Source organism: Hyperolius riggenbachi, chromosome 5 (genome assembly GCF_040937935.1).
Source record: "Hyperolius riggenbachi isolate aHypRig1 chromosome 5, aHypRig1.pri, whole genome shotgun sequence".
Lineage (NCBI taxonomy): Eukaryota > Metazoa > Chordata > Amphibia > Anura > Hyperoliidae > Hyperolius > Hyperolius riggenbachi.
In genome coordinates, this window is record NC_090650.1 from 229,031,975 (window position 1) to 229,059,541 (window position 27,567).

Sequence of the window (27,567 nt, forward strand, 5' to 3'; positions counted from 1 at the left end):
GAAAATACTCCAAATAATTTTGATAGTAATTTTTCAACTACTTTTTGGTAGTTTTTCAATTGCAAAATGCTGAAGTTATTTTAAATGCAAGAAAAAGAAAGAAAAAGTGTCTCCAAGGAGAAAAACTTAATTGCATATGGCCAAGGTGTGAAAATGTAACCTAAGAGAAAACCTGGAGAAAAAGATCATTGAATAAGGACAACATATTTGCTAGCTTTTCAAGATCCCCTATAGTACATTCAAGCTTTCACCGTCTTCTTTTCCAGCTTTCCAGTGTTCCCTGTAGTGCATTCCATTGCCCCATGTACTATATTTCAACTATATTCCAATTTTTAGTGTCCCTGTAGTGTATTCCATACTGTATTTCAGTTTTCCAGTGTCCCTTGCAGTTTATCTCAGTTTTCTAGAGTCCCCTGCAGTTTTTTCCAGTGTCCCTTCCAGTGTTTTCCAGTATTTCAGTGTTCTCTGTGTTAGGTTCCATGAATATCAGCACCCATTGTAGTGTATTCCAGTTTCCCAGTGTCACCTGTAGTATGATTATTGGACAAAGCTATTGCATTATTACACTTTTTTCATCTGGGTATCTCCACACCTTTTGGGGAGGAAAATAGGATAACAGAGGTGCCAACAGGATAAATAAACACTAAAAGAACTTAAAAACCCATCTTGGTAATAGCGCTCAGTGTTGATGATACTGGCAGATGCTCTTTACTCCTATCTGTTATTGCCTGATGAAGCGGGTTTGTATCCCGTGAAACGCGTTGCACTTTATTTGGAGTATCCAATAAAATTGTTTTGACTGAAAATCCACAGTCGTGTGTTCTGCTTGGAGGAGGTGAGTCCACCACTGCCTCCTCTATTACCAAGATGGGTTTTTAAGTTCTATAAGTGTTTTTTTATCCTGTTGGCGCCTCTGTTATCCTATTATCTATGTTACGGCCAGAACCCGAAGTTTGGCCAGAACTAGAAGTGGCCGGCCACTTCGGGTTCTGGCCGGCCAATGCGCGAACTGGCCGCTGCGCTGCGGCCAATGTGAGGAATGAAACAATTCCTGTAAGGTTTAATGTGATGTTGTGGCCGCAGCGCAGCGGGTAAATGTATCACATCTTTACTTTATTCAATGGCATTAAGCCGCCCGGCTTTTTCCCTCCGCCTCTCTCTCCTCCCCCCGCCTCTCTCTCCTCCCCCCGCCTCTCTCTCTCCTTCTCTTTATGGGCACAGCCGGGCGGGGACACGCGTGTCCCTCCGGAGTCGTTCGTCGCGGCAGGGGAATCCTGCCGTTCTTGCAGAGCGGGTGCTGGCAGAAGCGATGTCTGCAGCCTCCCCGCTCTGCTCTCCTGCCGCGACGAACGACTCTCCTGGACACGCGTGTCCCCCGCCCGCTGCCCATAAGAGGAGGAGAGAGAGGCGGGGGGAGGAGAGAGAGGCAGAGGGAAAAAGCCGGGCGGCTTAATGCCATTGAATAAAGTAAAGATGTGATACATTTACCCGCTGCGCTGCGGCCACAACATCACATTAAACCTTACAGGAATTGTTTCATTCCTCACATTGGCCGCAGCGCAGCGGCCAGTTCGCGCATTGGCCGGCCAGAACCCGAAGTGGCCGGCCACTTCTAGTTCTGGCCAAACTTCGGGTTCTGGCCGTAACATCTACATCAAGTCCACCCTTGGTGGAGGGTTGTACCCTTCCTTCTACTACAGAGAGCGACTTTTTAATCCTGAGTGGGGTCAGGACAATCTCCCCACCTGCTTTGACAGTGGTTGCCTACTTGGTAACTCTGGTTTGTGAGTATTAAATTAATATTATTACTCTTCCAATTATACATCACCAGTACATAATACACTATATTGGGCTCTTGGTGTCCTTTCTTTTTCTCATCCTTTTGGGGAGGAGATTGACTTGCCTGGGAAATAATTCATTATTTGTCTGGACTTTATATTTTAAATAGCCACTTATGTCAATGTTACGTCTAATGCTGGGAATACATTTGTACCGCTCGATTGAGCCATTTAGATGGCTCGATTGATAATTTCCGACATGTCCGATCACCCGCCCGATCAATTCCACGCTTGATAGCGCATGTAGGACAATGGAAAAAGATAAGGAAAACGAACAGAAGATAAGAGAATCGCCCGCGGGGTCGAGTGGGGAATCGATCGGGCGGCAGAATCGAGCCGTGGAAACGCACCGTGTATTCCCAGCATAAGAGGTTTTCTTTTCATGCTTAAATCTCTTACCTGTATATTTTATATTTATCCAACTCACAAGTAAGACACTTCTTTGTTAAGTCTAACATGTAGTAAGGGCCAGATCACACTGGCTTTTGCGGTTGGCATGTTTAGCCGATGTTAAATGCTTTGCTGCAACGTGCAGAAAAGTGTTGGGCATCGGTTCCCGTTGCTCCATCTTCTCCCTGAGTTTTGAGCCCCATGGGGGGCACAGAACCTCGAAACGTTTTGTGCAATCATTTTGATGCATTTTGATGAACGATCTTATTCAATCATCTTGATATGGGTGTTGGTCAATCCCAGCAGTAAATGACGTTGAATGCCCTCAGAAGCCCATGTGAACCAAGCCTTAAAGTGGACCCAAATTAAAAATACAAGATTTCAGAAATAAAATCTGTTTTCTAAATTATAATAATAAATAGCAGCCTTTTTCAGCTGCATGATGACAAAAAAATATTTTACATTTATTGGAGGAACCCCTCCCTTCCTTTCAGACATAATCCGGCAAACTGGTGGAGTAGGTGGTGTCCAGCAAAGAAGGAATGGCTAATGGCTGCCCCCAGTATAACCCTAGTTATGAAAAGAGAAGTGTGAAAAGCATGCACTGAAATGCTCATAGGCTTGAAGGAGTGTTTATTTATCTTTGTATGTGTCAGAGTGGTGCAACTATATATTTTGAATTAAAAAAATGTTTGGTTTGGGTCCGCTTTAAGTAGTTAGATGGTAGTCAGCCATGCAAAGCGCAACCTGACAACCACCTTTCAGTAATACCAACAACAACAGCATAGGCACACAAGCTCAGCCCAGCCAAGCCTGCACAATCTTTCCTATGGAGAAGGGAGGGAGGAGAGCAGCAGTACACCAACCACTACAAGGGAATCAACAGTGCTTATGCTATAAATTCCAGTGTCACTGATTACTTTTCCCCAAGAAAGGTTGGATCATGTGTTGGAAGGATGCCACTTGGCCGTCAACTTTATTCATCCATAATCAGTTTGAGTGTCAGTCATGTGATGGATTTATGATGCTTAAATCTACATACACACCTTGAGATATGTACATATTTTACATTTCTGATTCTCAAAATGAGCGCTTTTGAACATATCAAGCGACAGTCTATCCCATATTGTGGTACATGCGTCCTGTCTGAGAGGTGTGTTCTGTAACGTTTGCACTGGGGCCCTTGACTCTGTAGCTACACCAATGTATTCTGAAGAACAGACTGCAGATAGTGGGGGATACCTGTTTAGATTGGCACCCAAAAGGATTATGGTACAACTTATTTTTTCAGACAAGGAAAACCTGCAGTGGAGCTTCTCTCGCTCACCCTCCCCTCTCTAAAGAACAGACAGAAATACATTTGGAGCAGATATATTTTGCGTATACAACTTGTTCCTGTTTCTTTTATGCAATATCGATGGGCATCTTTGGCCATTCAAATGTGTCTGTCTAGTTCTGTATACTATTTAACATGAAGACTGGTCTGTCTCGACTGGGCAGTGCCATAGTCCACAATGTAATTATTGGCTATGACGGTAATGTGCTCCAGCTATTCAATTTTGGCAGAGATACCGGGACCACTTTCAGCGGCTCCCTCTCCCACATACAAACGGACACTTTAGCCTGGTTTTCTGCAGCAGCTGCTCCAATCACATGCTCACAGCTGCTGTGGCTTCCTCCAATACGTTATTTAGGACAATATTACTGGTAGTACTCCCTCATGCCCATTTCACGTGCGCCACTTGTAGATGTAAATGGTATATTTTTTACACACTTTTTTAGATAATAAAGTATATTTTAATAGTGTAAAAAAATAATTTTCAAATATAATGAGTTTTCAAGGTTCCTGCAAACATGCTAAGCTCTGCCAATGAAACTTCAGACCGGGATGCCTGTGGTTATTATTCCAGAATGCTCCATACTTTTGGTTTTAAAGCATGCCTTAACTTAAAATATAAACCAAAAGTGACTACATTTTTTTTTCAACATCTTGATTTTATATGCCTATATATGAATGTGACAAGTGTTGTAGGGAAAAGGGAGGGGATCCCACTCATTGTCACATCTGCCAGTCTATTACAGATCTGGTCTACACACTCTAGTCTATTGAGATATTACAGGGTACATCAACGAATCACAGAAATGTATTCCTGTTCTAAAAAGAAGTTAAGAAACTGCTACAAATTAAGCAGTGTAACAACTGTAATACAAAACTGTTATCTGAGCAGTTTCTTGTACCATTTGTCACTCAGAATATGTAGGTTGTATAGATCACACCTTATGCTGGGCATACATGGCTTATTTTTGCCGCTCGATTCTCCCGTTCAGTCGTTTCGCAGCTCGATTCTGCAGTCAATTCTCTTATCTTCTGCTCGTTTTTCTTATCTTTTTCCATTCACTGCAATCCGGAATCGAGCGGCGAACCGATCGGGTGGGAGATCGGACATGTCGGAAATTATCTATCGAGCCATCTTAATGGCTCACAAACAAGCCGTGTATGCCCAGCATTAGACTGCATTGCTGAGCACTATGAGGTTGCCCATTGGTTTTCTTTTCACATGTCTAGTGTTATTTGATATTTTTTTTGTTATCTGGCAGACATGACTTCTTTAAGATCGATTATAATGGTTTTGCACACCTTATACAATTAACTGGTCAGTATAGATAGGGTACTATTGGGTGCTCAGTCCATAAAACAGACTGTCTTAACAGTCCTACACAATCAATGCAAAAAAAAATTGACTGACACACCAGCAAGGGATAAATGCAAAGGTAGTATATTCAGAATCAATTTACATCAAAAAAGAGCCTTTTAGGCTATCAAAAAGCCCATCAGCAGTATACAGTGGCAAACAATATGGTGGGAATAAGATCAACAACCATCTATGGGATCACACTGAAAAGATACATGCACAAAAATAGCATCAAACAGGCAAGTGAACAACTCAAGTACATATGCAAACAGCATGAGAGCAATGATCAGAGTGCATGAATGTGACCCATAGGGCAGAGTTATACCCTAACAGTTCTCTTCGTCAGAGGGTATAGTCTGTGGCTTACTTCCTGGCTGCTGTGCCTCAAATGCATCCTTGTGCAGTTTAAATAGCTGGAGAGAGCGGGCGGTACGCCTGCAATGGACACCAGGGCCAGCCCGTCTTGCGCCGCTGATGTCACGCTTCGGAAGCCGAGTGCGTCATGACGTCACTTCCGGTTCCCCCAATCTCAGTCCAATGCGGACAGCCATGTGGGGATGGCGGACGCCAACCCAAACATGGCCACTGCACATGGCCAAACATGGCCATGCGCGCATGGTCAACCCAAACATGTCCGCTGTGTGTATTTTTTGTTTTTCCTGATATTTTATATACGTTTTTGTTACTTTTGCATCTTATTTGTACATGTTGGTTGTGGCTTTTTTAAGGCCATGAGGCTTTCCATGTGGGCTGGCTTTTCTCTACTTTAAATGTTGCTTGCATGTCTATCGAAGTTACAGCTATGAGTAAAGGCTGATTACTAGCCTGACACACATAAGCTACTCCTTACCTATACTGTGCTTTTCATACCCTACTGAATAACATTTTGAAGATTGTAGGCCCCACAGTGTCTTTGCCAACTTTCTGTACCTTATACTATTTTATCACCCTCATAGGAAAGGCCTAACTGAAGACCAGAGATGACAGAATTGGTACACAGTGGAATTTAGTTGCTAGTTAAAGTGGTATGAAACTCAGCATTTGTTCTTTGCTGCTACAAAATAAATGGTAACAGAAAAGCATTCAAACAGCTAAACATAGCACTTTCTTCTTCAGTGGAAAGCTTGCTGCCTAACCCGAAGAGGTAGTTACATTATCTTTTGTTTACATTCCTTAGTCAGCTACAATTAGTAAACATTAGCAGCAGTGCTGAAACTGTGCTGCACACATAGTAGAAGCAGAGAGAGCTGAGAGATGGTCACAAGAAAGATTTTAAAATAGAAATACAGCAGCTATGCAATAAAAATGCAATGGCAGCTTTCGGAGCAGATAAACTGTACCTTGGGAACTTGTAATATGTAAACAGACAATATTATTTGTGTGCAAAAGCAAATATGGTAACTGTATGGGTAATAAAAAGCAGGAAAACACATTTTTATCCTAGTTTATCCCACTTTAATAAGTGATTTAAAAACAGAGTTAGGGCTTGGACCCACTAGGGCGTTTTTAGCAGCGTTTTGGGATCGCCGACAATTCACAAAAAATGCTTTTCCAAGGAAAGTGAGTGATGGGGACCCCACTAGTGCGATTGTTATTAGGGGTAATTGCAATCCCAGGACATGCAACATTTTGAGTGCATTTGCGCTCAATGCTGTGTACAGTAGCACTGCAAAATTGCTTTGAATGGATTTTGCAGCGATTTGGGGGGTGAGTCAGGTCCCCGCAGCAGAGCTCAGACAGACACCTCCATCCATTCCTCTATCTTGCAGGCTCAGCAGCAGCAGTGGCAGACAGGCGGTCTCAGCCTGTCTCATCCTCCTCCCTCCTCCTGTCTCTGTACATCAGCCCCAGTGAGCCGGACAGATAGATGGAGGGATGGAGGCGGCCGCCTGAGCTGTGCTGTGGGAACCGAGCTCTGCGGGGGGAGCTCACTGCATGGGGGGAGAGGAGACACAGTGGGAGAGGCACGGGGAAGAAAAATGGTTGCATGCGGCAAGCAGAAAAATGGTCGCATGTGGCAAATGGACTAAATGGGCGCTACCATGGGACCAATAAAAAATAGCACCCATGATGCCCGATATATAGTGGGCGTTGTATAAGTGCCTGCTATATATTGGGCACCCAAATTTCCGCTCTGGTGCCCAAAGACCGCTATTTGGCATTGGCAACAGGACCTGCTTTTGAGAAATCATGCAGCTTAGTATCTGAAGAAGAAATGAGTAGGTCAGAGCAACAGGGGAGAAACAGGTTTGGAGTGTATTTCAATATGAGGATAGAAATATACAATAGATATAACAGAAGAACAATAAGGCTGCTACAGCATTTTGTCTACTAGCATGTGACAAGCATTGGACATTATGATACTTTAGGCCTCTTGCACACTGCAAGCAATTCAGATTCAGATTCCGCTTTTTAATCAGTTTTTACCTCCGATTCAGATTCAGATTTGCAGTGTGCAAGGAGCAAACTGCAAATCTGAATCTGAATCGGAAGCAAAAACAGATTAAAAAGCGGAATCTGAATCTGAATTGCTTGCAGTGTGCAAGAGGCCTTAGTCTGATTCCCTGAACTTCACCTTTGCCTTGAATCTCACTGGTAATTTCCCTTTTTCCTCCACTTCTTGTTGTTGTATCGTCTTTCCATGTTTGCCCCAGCATTCCTATTCCAGTGTAAATCACATCAAATGAAAGAACAGTGTGGTATAGAGAATATTCAAGATCTGCAGTGTCATAAAGTTATGTAAACACTAAGTTGCTGAAGCCATCTAATTTGCAAGACTTGTGTCCCTGGGGATAAGTCGAGTTATGTGCACTGAAGCCACGCTGCAGTTTGCGCAAGTGGAAATGAATGATGATATATAAGCTGCTGTAGGCCAGAACAGCTATTCAGATTTAAATGAAGACCAGGCAGGATAGTGAAATCTTGGTCACTAGAATTCATTAATCAAATAACTATGTAACTATATTGGGCCATATTCACTTAACACCAGTAAAGTTGTCATGCACAGGAAGTGCACAGACACAGGAAGAGCAAGGGAATGTTACCATTGCTTACACTGACTAAGTGGCGTGTGTTGCCTCCATGCGCATTGCAGCTTTACAGATGAATCGTGAATATGGCCCATGATGCTGCAAGGATCTTGTTACCTTTAAAGCGTACCTGAAGTAACATTTGACATGATGAGATACATATACACATATAGTACTATTCATACTAAGAATGGTTTTCTGTCCTCTAGTACAGCAAGAATCTTGGGTTGCTATTTATGCAATAAAAAAAAACTTGGGCTGTTATTTATGCAAAAGAGCTTGCCAACTGCTTGTCAAATTCAGTCCGGTTTCCTGAACAGTGAATAGCAGCCAAAACAGCTAAGAAACTGAGATAAGGATTTTAATGAGGTTTTACTGCAGAAAGTTAAACCGGTCATTAGTTCTATACAAAGCAGATGAAAATAAAAATATGAGACTTTTTTCTATGCTACTACTGTTTTATTTATCATCTTTAATACACTTACAATTCATTATCTCAGAAGTTTATTTCACTTCAGATTCCCTTTTATATAGGAGAAGCAAAATTATGTCAAAGGTGTTCCAAGTAGACTTATATAGACTTAAAAATGGCTGCCATTAGCAGGCATTCTGAAGGGGAAAGTAGGGAGGAAGTTGAAGTAGTTCAAACTCACATTCGTGTATGACAGTCATAGTGCCTACTAATATGCGATCAGTGTCATACTAGTGTCAAAGCACTTAGTGAAACAATTATTATTTTTATTATGATTACAAATTTATATGGCACCATCATCTTCGGTAGTGCTGTACAATATCATTGCAAGATATGGGTGCATAAGAAATGCAACATATGTGTCCGGCTGTACAGGCATCAGAAAGCCAAAAAGATCGTGCTGATAGCCCCAGTGCCACAGTCTACCACGGATAACTTCCACATGTGAATAAGTTATTAAACCAGTGCAGCGATAAACATTCCAATACCGATTCAGATGAGTGCTCGGGTATGTCCTTTTTAGCTGATGCCAAATGCTTCCCTGAAAGTGAACAGGAAAGCATTTGGCATTAGTTTTTGTCATTAGGTCATCGCGTTGCACCCCTGCAGGGGGACAAGGGAGGTCGGCTGTTAGCTGATGAAAAAAGATGACAGGAACAAGTGCGGCGTTTGAGCAAATGACAGGAAAAGCCATTACCATGTTTAAAAAGTGATGTCCATTCATTTAAATGGGCAGCGATTGAGCGATGAACGCCACGATACCCGCGTTTAACGCCCATGTAAGCTAGGCCCTATAGTTGTGTGTCAGAGCCTAAACCACTGTGCTCAATTAACTTGCTTCACAGTTACAGAGAGCAGCAAATAAGAATTTATCACTGCCTATTCCAAGGCAATGGGTCCTGGCAGGGCTTTCTCTTGGCAGGGCATGTTGTACTCTGCCACAAGGTGGTGCCATAGGAACCTGCCTCATTTGTAAAATGTTGAAGGATATATAGCCTGGGTTCTCAGCATGTGATACATCATGTACCTCAGGGGGTACTTCTGGTTTCAGAGGTATGCGTTGTATTCATTATAGTAAGTTTGCTAATGTATTTCAGCTCCCCATTGGTGTATGTTTTGTTGCACGTTGTACAGCGCTATGAAATATGTTGGCGCTCTATAATTAAAAATGATTAAAACAATAAGGGACTAATTACTGTACATCTGTCTGTCACCACAGCTGACCTGAAAGGTGACAGATTATTTCTAAACTTAGGACTGCTGCAGAAGAGCAGTATGGACAGATATATCCTTTCATAAAAACATGCTGTGAACAGTATAAACGTGCATACACATCAATACTCTCCTGCACTGTATACTAGACCCTTGCTTGACACATTTTGGCAAGTTACAGGAAAAAAAAAGTTTTACAAATAAATTTTATTACTTTTTGCACAGAAATCCTGGGAAAATTGAATGCCAGGGAGGTTAAGGGAGGGTTTACACCTACCATTGTAGAAAACTGAATATTATTGGCATGCGTTTTTCGCATTAAAATTGACATTTGTGTGCAAATTTTAACATGCGTTTTTTTCAAAACAGCTAATGAAAGTCATTGTGAAGTTGCAATGTACGTATTTATGCTGCAAGAAGTACGTTTTTTCACACATGCGAAAACACGAACACGAAAACGCGAATATTAAAAGAAGTGCGATTTCCATTGACTTTCATTAGGCAGAGAACACACTTGCAGGGGTGTTTTTCCCTTTGATTACCGGGTCTCCGCTGCAGTGCCTTCCTGATTGCATTTCACGCCCACAGGGCCGGCGCTACCACAGAGGCAGATGGGGCAATTGCCCTAGGGCTCCAGAGCCTGTAGGGGCCCCCAAGTTGTCTCCCACATTTTAACTGGTGCTCACCGAGGTCTAAGCAGAGCCTTTGGCAGAGTAGCATCTCACCTGTGCTGGCGGGCAGTTGAGGTGCTACGCTGTCTAAGACTCTGCAGGGTCCTCAGGGAGCACAATTAAGTTGGGAGATGATTTGGAGGGAGGGCCAGCAGCCGCTTTAAGGGCACAGGAGGGAAATGTGGCTGCAACAATGGGCCCCTAATGCCACTTTTTGGTCAGGGAGTGTCTGCTGGGGGGAACCCAGGTTAATTTTGCCCTTGGGCCCCGTTGTTTCTAGAACCGGCCCTGCACGTTCATGGTTTTTCACGTTTGTTTTCGTATGTGTCGGGATACATTGTAATTGAGAATGCGCACATCGTGCCGGAAAACCAGAAAGCTGTATAACTTTAAAATGCGCAGAAAAACGCAAACTCAAAACGGTAATATTGTGTGTTTCCCAAATGTGGCTACTGACTTCAATAGCCAGTGCAGCTGTGAGCATTTTGCTGCCTGCGAGATGCCTGCTCTTGTAAAATTATTAACAAGTGCCAGTCAGTGCCTCTCAGAGCCAGCCTGGAAGCACCTACTAACATCAATAGCAAATGACTGTAAAGCACCACTCAACAACTTCTAAAAGTGCTTGTGTTTCTTCACTGCTTGCAGTGTGAATGTGATTGTGCCGTAGTTGTATGCTGATGATGATACGCAGATCTGTTTTCAAGAGGTTTCCCAGCTGTTCCCGTCTTTCTATTTCACACACAGGCCTATTCAGAAACTGCAGCATTCTGTCTGTCCCTCTCTCATCCACTTGCCCTTTAACGGTGCAATTTTCAGCAAAGAACCAGCTAAGCAATCAGAAAAATGCGATTGGATTGGCAGAAAATAAACCTTGATGTCCCAAATTGACTGTGAACAATTCTAAAGGTGCCTACTAATGGTACAATTTTCATCTATATTTATCCCTACGCTGCAGTCTGCGCACCATTGTTTCAATATTTTGTGTACCATTGTTTAACACTGTGATGTCCCTGTGTTACATTGATCGACGTTGTATTGTCTTCTCTGTCTATTGTAGAACACTGCATAATATATTATCTCTTTATAAACAAAGTTTAATAATAATGATAATCAAAGAATCGCCCAAGAGAGCGGATAAATGCGATCGGATTGGCAGAAAATAAACCTATATGTCCCAAATCAACTGCGAATGACTTTAAAGGCGATCATTCAGCAAAAATTTCATCAGAAAAACAGTTTTCATAATTGGTTGTGATGAATAGGAAGTACAGATTGCTTCATTGATGGTCAAATAATCAATGTGTTACACTTTATTATCAATCACATTATTCTGATTGCTTGGGTGATTCCTCGCTGAACATTGTACACCACTCAATATTGTGGCCCAATCAGTGCCCTTTTTCTGGCTGAATTCAGTCCAAAGGATCACTCAGACATGTTGGAAAATCTCAGTTGCAAGTGCTCTATCGGTAGCGGTGTTCTATATTGCAACGACCAACATACATGATGGGCTCCTGGCCAATATAACCCCAAGTGTAAAAGTGTCGTGTGTGTGTGTCCCATGCGCAGTGCAAAAGTCTCATCTGTCTGCCGCCGTGACTCCTAGGTTCCACTGCCATCACTGCAAGTACCTGTACCACATGGCACCAGATGCATGTGTGATGTCACTACACAGGCACATGTGACATTACTACACGCACCTGGTGCCTTGTGGTACAGACGCTCGCAATGGCAACAAACGTTGTAGAGGGCGAAGTCATGTCGGCGGGCAGGTGAGACTTTACTGGGCACGGGCATCTAATGCTGGGAATACACGGTTCCTTTTTTAGGTGATTAGATGTAAAGAAAGATTATTTCCAACATGTCCGATCTCCCTTTCGATTCCCTTGCTGCTCGATTTCTGATAGAAGTGAATGGAAAAAGATAAGAAAAACAAGCGGAAGATAAGACAATCGACTGCAGAATCGAGCATCAAAAAGGATCGAGAAGAGAAACGCACGGCAGAAACGAACCGTGTATTCCAAGCATAAGGGCACACCTTGACATTTGGGGCAGCCAGGCATGCTGAAATCTTTCAGAAATCGGTCTGCAGTGTATGGGCAGGCAACGTATCCCTCTCTGATCAGATGAGATCAGAGCAATATCTGTCTCAAGGTCGATCTGCTCATACATCGAGTGATGTATGGCTACCTTACCTTGTGGGCACCCTTTATTGAAGAAAAGTAAAATTCACTATCAGATCCCTACAAGCTCCCCTCTGCCAGAAGTGCAGCTGATGTTTGTATCCCACAAGGACGTCTGCACTGAGTAGTGCTGATGGTAATAATGATAGGCAGAGCAGGCTGGCTCCGGGGGAGGGATCTCCTGCTCAGTGACTGGAGAGGGCCAGGCTTCCAGCCAGTATACAGTACTACGAGCCAAGCACAGCGTAGTGGCAGCCTATACTGCATAGGCTGCTGCATGCACATCTCACACACTACCTAACAGGGGGACTTCCATCTGTCTCTCCAGAAAGTCCTGTGGAAGGATCTGCGACCCGCAGCGCTCTTACTGTCATCAGGAGCATGTGCCAGAAGTTGTCCCACTGCAGATGAACTGAGCTCAGGATACCTTGTCGGAAGACAAAGACTCCGGATGAAGGTGCGCTGCGGATCCCTGGTGTTGTGGAGACGAAGCATGGATTAACTTTCCCAGCAGCAGCAGTAGCTATACATACGTGTGTCCCCCGTGCTCCAGGAGCTTTCCCTACACAAACTTCCTGCGGCTGGAATACAACAATGGATAATTTCTTCACTGAGGTGAGTTCAGGTCTGCTCTGGGGAATGATTTCGTTGTCATTAGGGGAGAGCGTGTACTGAATAGAATAGCAGAGCCTTGTTCTAATTAATCTCAGATAGTTTTTTAGCTTTTCATGGACTCAGTGAATGGTGATCAATACCTTCCTCGCAGACGGATGTGCTATTGACCACAGCAGGATCCTGGTGGGGACAGACGTGACTTTACCTTTGTAGTCACGCTGCATACAGCGCGCTGTGGGGCAGATCCTCTACAAATCGAGGGACGATGTTCCTGTTATGACAAAAGTTTTAATAGATATTCTCAACTTTTTCTGAAGTCTCCTGAAAAAAAATATCCAATTCCTGTCGCCTCTGACTTTCCTGTTTTTTTTCCTTGTGCAACAACAGGAACATGCCACAGACAGAGAGCATTCCCAGATGCTGTACAAAGGATATATAAACTGGATCATTACACTCACTTGTCATTCATATTCCTTCACTGCTGTAGTTTTCCACATGACTGCTCAATGCCCACATCAAACTGGAGTTTTCACTTTCTTTCTGGCGCAATGCATATGTTTGCGATGTAGAGTGGCTGTATGTTTTCTTTTTATGGTGTTATTCTGTTGTTGTTTTTTGTTTGTGGTCAGTTCAATATACAACAGAACAATTCTCCTATCCATGGAACAAGAAGATGGCAAAGTGCCTGATTTCTCACTGAGAGGTCTGGTATTTCCTTTAACTTAGGTTTCCTGTGAGGGGTACCTTCATAACTGTGGCTGAGCATGCAATCCCACTCACCACAGAGAGGGGTCTGACAAATGTCTGACTGTCTGGCAAACTGCTCAGTGAGAAAGTGTGTGAGTGTGTATGTGTGAGTGTGTATGTGTGTGTCTTCAGCGTGTTTGTGTTGTAGACTGGATGTAGACACAGGCAGCATTAGTATAGACAGTACCCAAGTTATTGTTAATAATCACCATAATGAATTCCACAAATGCTGAGGTAAGTACATATATGCAAGAATTGTTGCCCGTCGTGGATTCAGAAACTATCCCTCGGGTGACATCGGAACGATGCTGTACTGACACATTTCTAGCCTGGAGGCTAGCGATGTGTCCTGTTGCTATGGAGGGCGAAGAGGGACGACAATCTGCAGACAACAGAGTAGCTTTAATTGGTCGGCGGGGGTTGTAAAAAAGCATTGCGGTCATGCTTGAGCATTAGTGGTCATTAAAAATCTGACAGGACCGATCTTTAACAATGCCTGAGCAATATCAATCAGCTGCTCTTGTACATACATAACAATCATCTGCTGAAATCGTCGTTATCAGCCGTTTCAGACTACAGTTATCACATGTGTGTATGTAGCTTGAAGGTGTTCATTCATGCTAAAATCAAGTCATTCGATTTCCTGTGTATCCAACCAAAACAATCGAATAGAGAGGGAATCGAAAATAATCTATTTTTCGATTGAGAAAAACAAATGATTATTCCATTGTGCTAGAAAACTCAGATAGAAGAGTATAAAAACTAAAATTTCTATTTGATCACTTGTTTGATATTCTCGGAAAAATCGATCATAAGTGTATGGTATATGGTTTCGATTTTTCTCATTATTTGATCAAGCGGAAAATTGAGCAGGTTTCTCTGATTGAACAAAAACATGGCCTACAATATCGATATGTTACTATCACATTACCCAACCCTCTTCTCACTCTGCCTAACACTAACATTCATGTCCCCCGACGTCTCTAAACACTCCCTCTGGCAATATTTGTGCCGACTATATATTTGTGCCGACTATTACCAATATTTTTCGGGTGTCACCAACATACAAATTACACAGCAGGCGGCACAATTCAAGATTTCAGTCAATGCAGCGCCCATTTTACCGAACGGCGGTTGGCATCCAAATTACTTGCTTCACACACAGGTCCCCTTCCTCAAGGACATGGACTATAATTATTTTCCAATTTACTATAATTTATTGTCCTTGAGAGAGATGACCCTGCATGACCCCAAACAGTCCTTTGCAATTCACTCCTGATGAAGGATAAAAGTAGCTTTTATACTTGATCCTGAAGGTTTGGTAATTTTTACCTGCTTTTCATCCACGGAGCGAACCCATCAAAACCCAGCAACAAGATTACTGCCAGATGATGTCCCCCCCCCCCACCCACAAAGTATGCCTACTACAGCAGGTTACCTGTTATACTGTATATTGTGCATTTTGATGCAGAGCTGGCAGCAAGGGTAAAGCCTTGTGCACATGTCAGTTAATGTTGTCTTTAACAATCTCTTCTAAATCATTAAGCTGGCCATACACTGGCCCGATTTGCCGCCGTTTCGACAGCAGATTCGATCACTGGGATCGAATCTGCTGCCAATCGTTCGCGCTAAACGCACCCGTCGATCCGATTTCCTCCCGAAATCGGATCGGTCCGTTGATCGTGCCGTGTGGGAAATTACCGTTGATCGCCCGCGGGTAGGGAGCGTGTCGCTAGCGGCGGCCGATCTGATACAGTTATACATTACCTGTGCTGGCTCCTGGGCATCTTCTCCGCGCTGCACCGCTCTGTTCCTGCTTCCATCCCAGCGTACATTAACTTCCTGTGTCACTTCGCTGTATTTGAACTTCCTGGACACGGAGTGACACAGTGTACGCTGGGATGCGGTGTGGTGCAGCGCGGAGAAGAGGACCCGGAGCCAGCTTCGGGTAATGTATACAGGGGGGGGGGGGGGGGGACAGGCGGCAGGAGCAGCTCAACAGATTGTGATCGGTTTCAGGCTGAAATCGATTCACAATCTGTTTGCAGTAAAGGCAGCCATACGATCCCTCTCTGATCAGATTCGATCAGATAGGGATCTGTCAGTTGGTCGATCTAATGGCAAATCGACCAGTGTATGGCCACCTTTAGAGTGCCATTGCAGGGAAGGAGCTCTGTACAGATAAGCTGTTTGGCTTTGGCTGAGCAGTGTGTTCTGTTCTATAGATAGGGGAGGAGGGAAGGCAGGACAGTGCATGAGTACAGTTGGCTTTTTTGTCATTTTACATATCTGCTGTGGCAGCAATCTAAATATCATGAAGAAGCTTTACACACTCTATTCTTATGCTGAGAATACACGGTTCGTTTCTGCCGTGCGTTTTCGCTCTCGATCGTTTTTGCCGCTGGATTTCAGCTCTCTATTCTTATCTTCCTCTCGTTTTTCTTATCTTTTTCCATTTACTTCTATCAGAAATCGAGCGGCAAAACAAACGAAAGTGAGATTGGACATGTCGGAAATTATCTATCGAACCATCTAATCAGCTACAAAATGAACCGTGTATTCCCAGCATTAGGCAAGACAGAGGTTTGGCTCCCATTCACTTGCATGAGTTTGTTGGAGTGTGGTCTGCTGCAGTGACAGCTGCCTGCACCTAACCAAGAAGTCTGGCTCCATAGTCTGTGACAATAGCAGTCACTTCTGCCCAGCTAAAGGCCTGGAACCCACTACAAAACGCTATCGCTAATCGCAATCGCTAGTGTTTTGTATGAGCGGTTTGTAAGCGATTTCATGAGCAGTGTCTTTAGCGATTTTAAAAAGTGTAATCAATTTCCTAGCGGTTGTGTAGCGATTAGTGATTAGCGTTTTGAATTCTGATTGGCCCTTTCAATTAATTTTTATTTTGTTACATTGTGCAGTAACTTGAAAACGCTAGCAAAATCGCTCTGTGCAGGTTTTGATGAGCGATTAGGCCAGCGTTTATATACTTTACATTGCAGAAACGCTAAACGCAAAAAATGCATGTCCTGTGTTTTGCGATTTGGTAATCGCAATTGCTCCAGTGGAATTTGGCCTATCCATTAACATTAGCTGAGCGTTTAGGGAAATCGCTAGCTGTTTGAATCACTCCCTTAACGCTCAAGAAAATCGCTGTAGTGGGTTCCAGCTAATGAGTGGTCTGGGTCCCATTCACTTGTGCGGTCTGCTGCAGAGACATTTGCTTCCACCCATGTAAAGAAACATATTCACTTGTTTAATTGATTCATTTTAGGTATGCACTTTTTTAGATGTTGCAAACGATTGATACCTACCTGATGCTGATTATTTACCATCTTGCCACAGTTCCCCATTGAATATTATATCAGATCTCAGCAAACATCTAAGGCCGCATCTACGCGAGTAGATGCGGCCGCGATGCTCCTTATCAATCGAGCCGCTGATGCGGCTCGATTGATAAGATCCGACAGGACGGATCTCCGCACCGCCGATTCCCTGCTCGATCCCCGCGAGGGGACAATGGCAGGGAATCGTGCGGGAGATAAGCGGCGCCGGCGGGGACGAGCGGGGAATCGAATGCGGCGACGCGCGGCGAGCGGGGACGCGGCGGGCACACGGAAGAGGCGATCCGGCAGCTAATCGAGCCGCCGGATCGCTGCAATGTCCCATGGTGTAGATGGGGCTTAATTTAATATCCCTCAGCTGCAGCCAGAAGTTTTTCTCTTGCGCCACTCCTGCCCAGAGCATCTCCGTGCTTCCACCTGCTCCATTATTCACCACTCCCATCTACTCTCCATCGCACCTCAACACAGGGCCTGCCCCCCTCACATCGAAATATTACAGAAAAGGCCATTCTCAATCCACAATCAATTTAGAGCATCAGTGTTCTCCCCAGAAATTGTTTCCAGCCGGGGGGCATGAAAAAGTAGCCGGGTGGCAGGAATAATTAGCCGAGTGGGGCGAGATGAGAGAATGCAGGACCGGTGCTTCTGTGTGAAACTCTGCTCACAGCATAGGAGAAGGTGAGCTGATAACAGCCAGGTGCTACCCAAAGGTAGCCAGGTGGAGCACCCGGCAAAAAGATCCTGGGGAGAACACTGAGCATACATGTCAAACTCCGCCCCGCAGGCCAAATCTGGCCCTCAGAGCCAATAAATTCGGCCCTCAAGTGGTTTCCCCACTTTGCATTATGTTTGGCCCACTCTAGACCACCAGGAAATCTATATTGGAGGTGAAGCCCTAAGATCACCAGGCAAGCCATTAAAGGGAGGGAGGGGGAAAGCAGCAGGGAACTGTATAGGGGAGGGTGGAAGCTTCTAGACACCAGCAAACTGTATGGGGGGGGGGGGGCACTAGACGTCAGGGAATTGTATAGGAGTTGGAGCAGGGCCATTATATAATTGGGAACTTTATAAGGGAGGAAGGTGGCCAGTAGACTTTAAGGTTGGCCCGCGTCTATGTCCCGGTGTACAGTTTTGGCCCACTTAGTATTTGAGTTTGACACCCCTGGTTTAGAGGGATAGATTTCATTAGTTTCAGTGTTTTTGTAACATCAAATGTTTATCAAAAATTTCAAATACTTGTATGGTTGCCTTAGGGCCTATTCACACTGGGTCACTTTGAAGGCGTTTCCAGCGCTTTGCTGTTCTCTGACATTTAGCAAAGTACTCTGTATAATGCATCCCTAGGGGATCATTCACACCGCAGCGCTTGCGATTTTGCAGAAATCCAAAACCCGCTGCCTGCTTCATTTTTGGAGCGATCGTGATGCAATTTTTATTTCACCAAACAAGAATGGCAAAGCACAATCACCACAAAATCGCAATCGCTAGATTATTGCAATCATGTGTTGCAGTCGCAAATGTGAATGGGCCCTAAAAGCAATTAACTTTAAAGAGACTCCGTAACAAAAATTGCATCCTGTTTTTTATCATCCTACAAGTTCCAAAAGCTATTCTAATGTGTTCTGGCTTACTGCAGCACGTTCTACTATCACCATCTCTGTAATAAATCAACTTATCTCTCTCTTGTCAGACTTGTCAGGCCTGTGTCTGGAAGGCTGCCAAGTTCTTCAGTGTTGTGGTTCTGTGATGAATCTCCCCCCTCCAGGCCCCTCTCTGCACACTGCCTGTGTATTATTTAGATTAGAGCAGCTTCTCTCTTCTCTCTTATCTTTTACAAGCTGGATAAATCGTCCTCTGAGCTGGCTGGGCTTTCACATACTGAGGGATTACATACGGGCAGAGCTGTCTGCACTCTGCAGGAAGAAACAGCCTGACACTTCAGTGGAAGATAGCTGCAGGGGGAAAGAAACACACAAATGATCTCTTGAGATTCAAAAGGAAGGCTGTATACAGCCTGCTTGTGTATGGATGTATTTTCTATGTGTGGACATACTGTACATCAATCTACTTCCTGTTTTGGTGGCCATTTTGTTTGTTTATAAACAAACTTTTTAAAACTGTTTTTAACCACTTTTAATGCGTTGAGGAGCGGCGAAATTGTGACAGAGGGTAATAGGAGATGTCCCCTAACGCACTGGTATGTTTACTTTTGTGCGATTTTAACAATACAGATTCTCTTTAAGGGCCCGTTTCCATTAGATGCGAATTTGTGTGCAATTTTCTGCACATAATTTCGCATAACAATGTATTTCAATGGGCCTGTTTCCATTATATCCAGAATTCGCATGCATAAAAAATCTGGACAACAGTGCTACATTTGTTTGGACGCCGTATGCGATTTTTGTGTGCCTTTTCGAGTTTGCTTTTTTTTTTTTTTTTTGCTCTTTTTCGCTTAAATTTTCATGTGGGTTTTCCTGCAATTCAGTAGAGATGAAAAACCAAAAAATTAAAAAAAAGTGATTACACATGCAAATTCACAAGTAAAAAAAACCGGACGCATAAGTTTATACGAATTTGCATACTCGTGCAATTATGCATCTGAAAAATAGCATGTGATGTTGCATGCTTCTAGTGGGAAAAATTGCATACAAACAGTTTAAATGACCAGCAAGTTTGCATTTCTACCTCTTGATGTTCTCTCAGAATCTATTGCTTCTTATTACCCTATCTTTGGATCTGTCAGTCGAACTGTCTTTCTAGACCTAAGCTTGGGTCACAAGCCTAATTTTAACCAATTTCACCACTGCCATGCAGTATATGGCCAACAGATTTTGAATGCTATAACAGATTGTGTGGATAAGCACCTTAATTTGCGAGATTAAAGTTGGTAGACACAAGATAATACAGTATTTACTTCTAGTGGATAATCCATCCAATCAAAATAAGCTTGTCAATTGAGTGGACAGTTCTTCTACCCACTTATGAGAAATAACCTAGAAACTACGGTATTTTTTTCTTGGTTTGTTAAACAACCGCACATAATGGTAAGTATCAGTCGGTGCTAAAAATACCAAAACATATGCAAATGACCGATAGGTACAGCTAAAACTGACAGAGTTTACAGTAATCAGAGGATCAGATGGTACTCATCATATACAGTATGTGTGCATGCTGCTGTGCGATCCTGTCAGATTGTAACAAACAATTTCCCAATAGGTCGCTCACAGGTTCCATCATGTACAGCCTGAGTCACAATATTGACTGAAGTCTCAGTGCTGTGCAGAAGCTTTACTGCTGATAACCTTTGAAGGACACAAAAAATTAGTTAGAATTTACAAACGTCCTTCCTGTTTAATCCCCAGTTAGGTGCCACTTGAAGAGATTCAGTAGCATGCAGAAGCTTTCTGACAGACGCTGGACCCAGCGGAGCTTGAGCAGCATCTGAGGAATAGAGGTCATTTTATGCTATTAAGCTAGGCACACACGGTACAATTTTCAGTCAGATCGATGGATCTATCAGATTATTTCTGACCGGTCTGATCGGATTCTGATTCTGCTGTTGGGTTCTTATCAATGCAAAATCAGTCAGGAACAATTTGGGTGTCTACACAAGATGCAATTTCTTATCAGTTCACTGGTGGATCTGATAGAAAATTGTACCGTGTATATGAGGCTTAACATGTCAACTATATGAGGCGTCACTGGATCGGGTGTTCAATTGGAACAATATTTGTAATTTATACTTTTTAACAATGTGGGATGCAGGTGCTAACTGGCATCAGTACAAGTGCTGTCATGCGTCACCAAAGGCGCATGCTGGCGTAGGGAAACTGGCCCTAATGCTAAATACACATCATTTCCTGTCCACTTTACAGAAATCAGCAGTTATGCTGGGTACGCGCGTTTTGTTTTTCCGTTCGATAGATGCCTTCAATTGATAAATTCCGTCATGTCCGATATTACTCTCGATCGTTTTACAATTCGAAAAACGAGCTAAAGATAAGATAATCAAGTGGAAAAACGATTGAGCGGAGAATCGAATGGGAAAAAACGTATCGTGTGTTTCCAGCATTATTTTCAACATGTCTGATCTGCTCTCATTTGATAATGGGATTGATTTTGCAAAGTTACTATGGAAAAATTGATCCTGTTATCGATCGGGATCAGTTTGGACATGTACACACGACACAACTTCCTATCAGATTACCCGTCGATCAAATTGAATCTTGTGTACCCAGCATTATGCTGGGCATACACGGCTCGTGTTTGCTGCTCGATTCTCCCGTTCGATCGTTTCGCCACTCGATTCCGCAATCAATTCTCTTATCTTCCGCTCGTTTTTTTTTATCTTTTTCCATTCACTGCTATCTGGAATCGAGTGGCGAAGTGATCGAGCAGGAGATCGGACATTTCGGAAATTATCTATCGAGCCATCTTAATGGCTCAAAATTGAGCCGTGTATGCCCAGCATTATGCTGGGAATACACTGTTCGTTTTTGAGGTGATTAGATGGTTCGATAGATAATTTCTGACATGTCCGATCTCCCTTTCGATCCTTTCGCCGCTCGATTTCTAAAAAAAGTGAATGGAAGAAGATAAGAAAAACGAGCGGAAGATAAGAGAATCGACTGCAGAATCGAGCAGCAAAAGAAACTAACCATGTATTCCCAGCATTACACCTTCAAAAGCTGCAGAAGTTTTTTTTTTTTTTTACAATTCCAAAAAACTGACTATCTTGGCTAAATGTCTGCAGATAACAAAAAAGGCTGATTATTTGCATTGTAGCTTTAGGTTACTTTCCCACCAAGACGTTGCGTTTTAGGGGACGTTATGGTCGCATAATGTGCCCCTAACGCAACGCATGGTGGTGTGGAAGTTGGACGTCAGATTGAGCTGCGTTATGCAGCTCTCAAAGCACCCGCGCCAGGTTAGTGATCGGAAGTCCGGATCTTTTTAACCTCCCTGGCGGTAAGCCCGAGCTGACCTCGGGCTATGCCGCTCAGGAGGATTTCTCAGGCCCTACTGGGCCGATTTGCCTAATTTTTTTTTTTTGCAACATGTAGCCAGCACTTTGCTAGCTGCGTGTGCACTCCGATCGCCGCCGCTACCCGCCGATTGTCCGCCCCGCGCCACCCCGACTCCGTGCGCTGCCTGGCCAATTAGTGCCAGGCAGCTCTGAGGGGTAGCTCGGACCTCCGAATGACGTCACGACGTCAATGACGTCATGCCACCCGTCGCCATGGCGACGGGGGAAGCCCTCCAGGAAATCCCGTTCTTCGAACGGGATTTCCTAATCGGTGATCGCCGGAGGCGATCGAAGAGGGTGGGGGGATGCCGCTGCACAGCAGCTATCATGTAGCGAGCCGTGGGCTCGCTACATGATTCAAAAAAACCTGCTCTGCTGCTCCCTGGCGGTTTTTAATAGACCGCCAGGGAGGTTAAGGATTCGGATCATTTGAATCGGATCATTGAAAAGATCCTGATCTTTGAACCGAATCATTTGAATCATTTTACTAGGGAAGCAGACTGGGGGTGAAATGACTAACAGGACAGGACGTTACCTGCACTGTACATTCTGTATGTTCCTGTTTCTTCCAGACAGACATCCACTGTGAACCGAATCTTTAATTGTGATGATCCGGATGATTCGACTCACAAAAAAGATCTGGATCAAATGAACGGTTCGTTCATGATCCGGACAACACTACAGTTCCACCACGAGTCACCACAGTGCAGTGAATATTAATAAGCCTCCTCCTCCAACATTACTGAGCATGTACAAACAGTCTAACGTGGCTTAGCCCAGTATAACGTACAGCATGCAGCACTTTGTTTAAACGTGCTGTGTTACTATGTAACGCAACGTGTGCACTGTGAACAGCACATTGATTTTACAGTGCTGTGAGTTAGGCTGCGTTACTGGCTGCTGTAACGTGGGACTTTAACGTCCCACTGTGAAACCAGCCTTAAGCAATACCAATTACCGTATTTTTCGGACTATAATAGGGGGGAAAAAGTCGGTGTGTCTTATATTCAGACCTGCGCCTCAGTTCCTGTGTCCTCCGCGTCTTCTATCCCCCTCTAGAAGAATGTATTAAATACTGTGTTCCCTTGTGTCCTCTGTGTCTCCAATCTATCCCCACGTTCGTTGTCTGTCCAGTCATCCCATTGAGTGTGTTAAATCAATCCTGTATTAGCAGCCGCACAGCTCGCATTATTGAAGTCGCCGCTGAACTAGGAAGCACTTGCCAGCCAGGAACCAATCACGCACCGGGGCACTGCCACAGACAGCCAATGACGCTGCTTACTGCTCCTGACTCCTTTCCTGATAGGAGCCGGTAGTCCCGCGGGCGGGACCAGCGCCCCCGTGTGTGATTGGTTCCTGGCTGGCAAGCGCTTCCTGGCTCGGCGGTGATTTCTTAATTAATGCGAGCTGCGTAGCTGCAAATACAACACTACGATCGGCTCATCAGAAAAGCGTCCCCGTTGTTATTATCCTCCCCTTCAGCCACAGGCCAAACTGATCACTCCTGCCTGGTAACCATTTTAATTCTGTTGTATTTTCGCTCCCAGTTCACTACTCATGTGTCATGAGCTGCGCGGCTGCTAATACAGTATGTACCTGTATTTAACACACAGGATTACACCGGACAAAGAACAAATGACATGGGGGATTGGAGACACGGAGACAGGAGCTAGAAGACACAGGGGAGGATACAGGGAGATAGAGGACAGTGGGCACAAGAGGACAGGGCACACAGGGATGGAGGTGCCAGAGGACACGGGTACAGTGGGCACACGGGGACTGGACAGAGGACATGGGGATGGAGATACCAGAGGACACAGGAAGGACAGAGGATAGGACGCTGGGACTAAGGACACGGGGACAGTGGGCACAGGAGGACAGAACAGAGGACATAGGGATGAAAACTCCAGAGGACACAGGGACAGTGGGCACAGGAGGACAGGACAGAAGACACAGGGCAATGGAAACTCCAGAGGACACAGGGACAGGACAGAGGACACGGGGGGATAGAAACTCCAGAGGACACAGGGACAGTGGGCACAGGAGGACATGACAGAGGCCACAGGGGGATGGAAACTCCAGAGGACACAGGGACAGTGTGCACAGGAGGACAGAACAGAGGACATGGGGATGAAAACTCCAGAGGACACAGGGACAGTGGGCACAGGAGGACAGGACAGAAGACACAGGGGGATGGAAACTCCAGAGGACACAGGGACAGGACAGAGGACACGGGGGGATGGAAACTCCACAGGACCCAGGGACAGTGGGCACAGGAGGACATGACAGAGGCCACAGGGGGATGGAAACTCCAGAGGACACAGGGACAGTGGGCACAGGAGGACAGAACAGAGGACACAGGGATGGAGACGCCAGAGGTCACTGGGACAGTGGACACAGGAGGACAGGACACCGAGAAAGAGGGCTCGGGGATGGAGATGCCAGGGAGCACTGGGGACAGTGGACACAGGAGGACAGAGGATAGGACCCCAGGACTGAGGACATGGGGACAGTGGACACAGGTACAGAGGGGCCAGGGGACACTGGAGTACAAAGGACATAGGGGAATAACAAGAGGTATAAGAAAGGTACAAGGAGGACATAATAATTTGGGGGAAAGGTCCATAAGACGCCCCTGCACCATGGACACTCCAGGTTTAGTATATTATATTGTTCCTGAATTTTGTCCTCTAAACCTGGGTGCGTCTTTTAGTACGAAAAATACGGTACCTGACTATCCAGCTGATTCTCTGCCTCTATTACCATTAGCCACAGACCCTGAACAAGCATGCAGCAGATCAGGTGTTTCTGACATTATTGTCAGATCTGACAAGATTAGCTGCATGCTTGTTTCTGGTGTGATTTAGATACTACTGCAGCCAAATAGATTAGCAGGGCTGCCAGGCAACTATTGTTTTAAAATGAAATAAATATGGCAGCCTCCATATACCTCTCGCTATAGTTTTCCTTTAAGTGAATTGATTGGATATGTTGGGGCAATAGATGACTTACAGATTTGATACAAGGCTGAAAATCTGCTGATGAAAAATCCAAACATTTATGGCCAGTCTTGACATTTCTTTATTTTCAGCTGGATTGTGGCTGTTTGTAAAGCCCCATCTACACGATACGATTCTTTGTGCGATTCGATTACAATTCTATTTACGATCCAATTAAATCCGACGTGTCCGATCGGGATTCGTTTCGATTCAATTTGATTTGCCATTGTTTTGCAATGGTGAATAGAATGGAATCCCGATCGGACATGTCGGATTTAATCGGATCGTAAATTGAATCGTAATCGAATCGCACAAAGAATCGTATCGTGTAGATTGGGCTTAAGACACAGACCCAGTCAACCCTGATTTATGATAAGGAAAAGCAATTTGAAAGGTTTTTTTTTTGTTTTTTTAAACTTGTTTGATCATCACCATAGTTTCACTCCTGATAAGCTGGCACCAGTATTTTTTTTCAGGACTCCCTCTTCACATCTTATCAACAAGATTTACTTTAGCCAAAGCAGATGCTTCTGTTCAAAGCCCTAGGAAGTCTGATGCTGGGAATACACGGTACGTTTTTGAGCCATATAGATGGCTCGATTGATAATTTCCGACATGTCCGATCTCCCGCTCGATCAATTCCGCGCTCGATAATGCATAGGGAACAATGGGAAAAGATAAGAAAAATGAATGGAAGATAAGAAAATCGCCCGCATAATCGAGCACGGAAAACGATGGGGTGTGAAATCGAGCGGCAAAAACGTACCGTGTATTCCCAGCGTAATAAATGATAGAACTGATCATGACATTTAGCACCATAGCCACCAAAGCAGGCCATTTGGGCTCTGGCAAAGTGTTGATAAAATGGGATGTAATGTTAATTGCAGCTGTAGCGGGGCCCAGGGATCACACAACTGTCCCATTCTCTGTCACGGACTGGAATTGGCAATGGAGAGCAATGCAGGTGCCATGTATTGGAGTATTAACACACAGCCTCCTTCATTAAATAGTGGGAATGAGGCCTTAATTATGTCTTGGAATTTCAAAGCACAAAAACTGTTATGAGTGTCTTCAGCTGGGAACGGGGCAGGACACAGACAGTCATCTGAGAAGTTTTCAGCCTGGAGGTCTGCTACAGAAAATGCTGACACATCAGCTATCCAAGGGACTTGTATTCAGATAAGAAGCTCTTTCACAGTTTTCAAACAGGACAAGGAAAGCATTTTTGTCTTGAGTTGAGTCTCAGATGTTAGCAGATAGGTCATTCATGAGTAGTTAGAATACTATCTGCTTTTGCTGCTGAAATAGGCCAGTAGGCTTTTCTTCAGCAGATAAGGATTTGCGTAAGTCTGATATCTGCACGGGTATCACCCTTCTGTGCAGCTAAAATGAGGCTTGGGTAAGAAAAACAAAGCTCTGATGCTTTGAAACTGTTCAAGAAACACCAAGCCTTTTCAGTGCTGCTAAGTAGATTTTTAGTCTGGAGGTTCATTTTAAGTGACTTAACCCATGGTTTACCTCCCATTATTTTACTTAAAGGAGTTATCCGGCAAAATGTATGAAAATAAGCACTACTTACCGGGGGCTTCCTCCAGCCCCAAGCTCCCAGCACGTCCCTCGCCGCAGCTCCGTCCCGGTCTCCGGCGATGACGTCAGGGCGACCCCGCCACGTAGGGCGGAGCGGACTGCGCAGGCGCAGAAGTTCTGCGCCTGCGCAGTCTGCTCTGGCCCACTTGGCGGTGATTGACAGCGCTGCTCGCGCAGGCGTAGTACAGGCCGACCCGGAGGTCGCCCTGACGTCATCGCCGTGGACTGGGACGGAGCTGCGGCGAACGGCTGCGGTGAGAGATGCGGTGAGGGACGTGCTGGGAGCTTGGGGCTGGAGGAAGCCCCCGGTAAGTAGTGCTTATTTTCATACATTTTGCCGGATAACTCCTTTACGTGAATATTTATTTCCCCTTATCTAGTTATCTCATAAATTATCTCTCCTTATTTGTTTATCTAATGCATTAGCTTTCCTTACAGTTAGGCCATCATATGCGCTGCAGTGCGCACCTCAGTAGTGGCTATGATGTACCACACGCAAGAACGACAGACGTGCATAGACAGCACTTCTGCCATTCCCTATCACACTGCTTCATGCATTTTCCGGGAAGCGCATCGCTGACTCATTTACTGTAATGAATGGGATCAGCAGCGCGGCACAGATGGCGTGTGATCATACGCATTGCGTTCCAATCACATGGCCATCTGCGCAAAATGGTGTGAATGAGCCCTTAAAGTGAAAAATTAGCAAGGGGAAATAATTAATGAGAATAGGTTTGTGAATCACTTTCTCCTAAGTTTTCTACTTG

At 44.5% G+C, this 27,567-nt stretch overlaps 1 protein-coding gene across 1 annotated transcript in view; it reads left to right on the top strand.

Moving 5' to 3' along the window:
• Window positions 1-12,730: 12,730 nt before the first annotated feature.
• Window positions 12,731-27,567, top strand: part of MYO10 (myosin X) — a 300,888-nt gene continuing 286,051 nt past the window's right edge. The window contains exon 1 of the mRNA XM_068236720.1: window positions 12,731-13,103. Within this exon, the coding sequence (XP_068092821.1) occupies window positions 13,083-13,103 (21 nt within the window). The 5' untranslated portion in view covers window positions 12,731-13,082. The remainder of the gene's footprint in view (window positions 13,104-27,567) is intronic.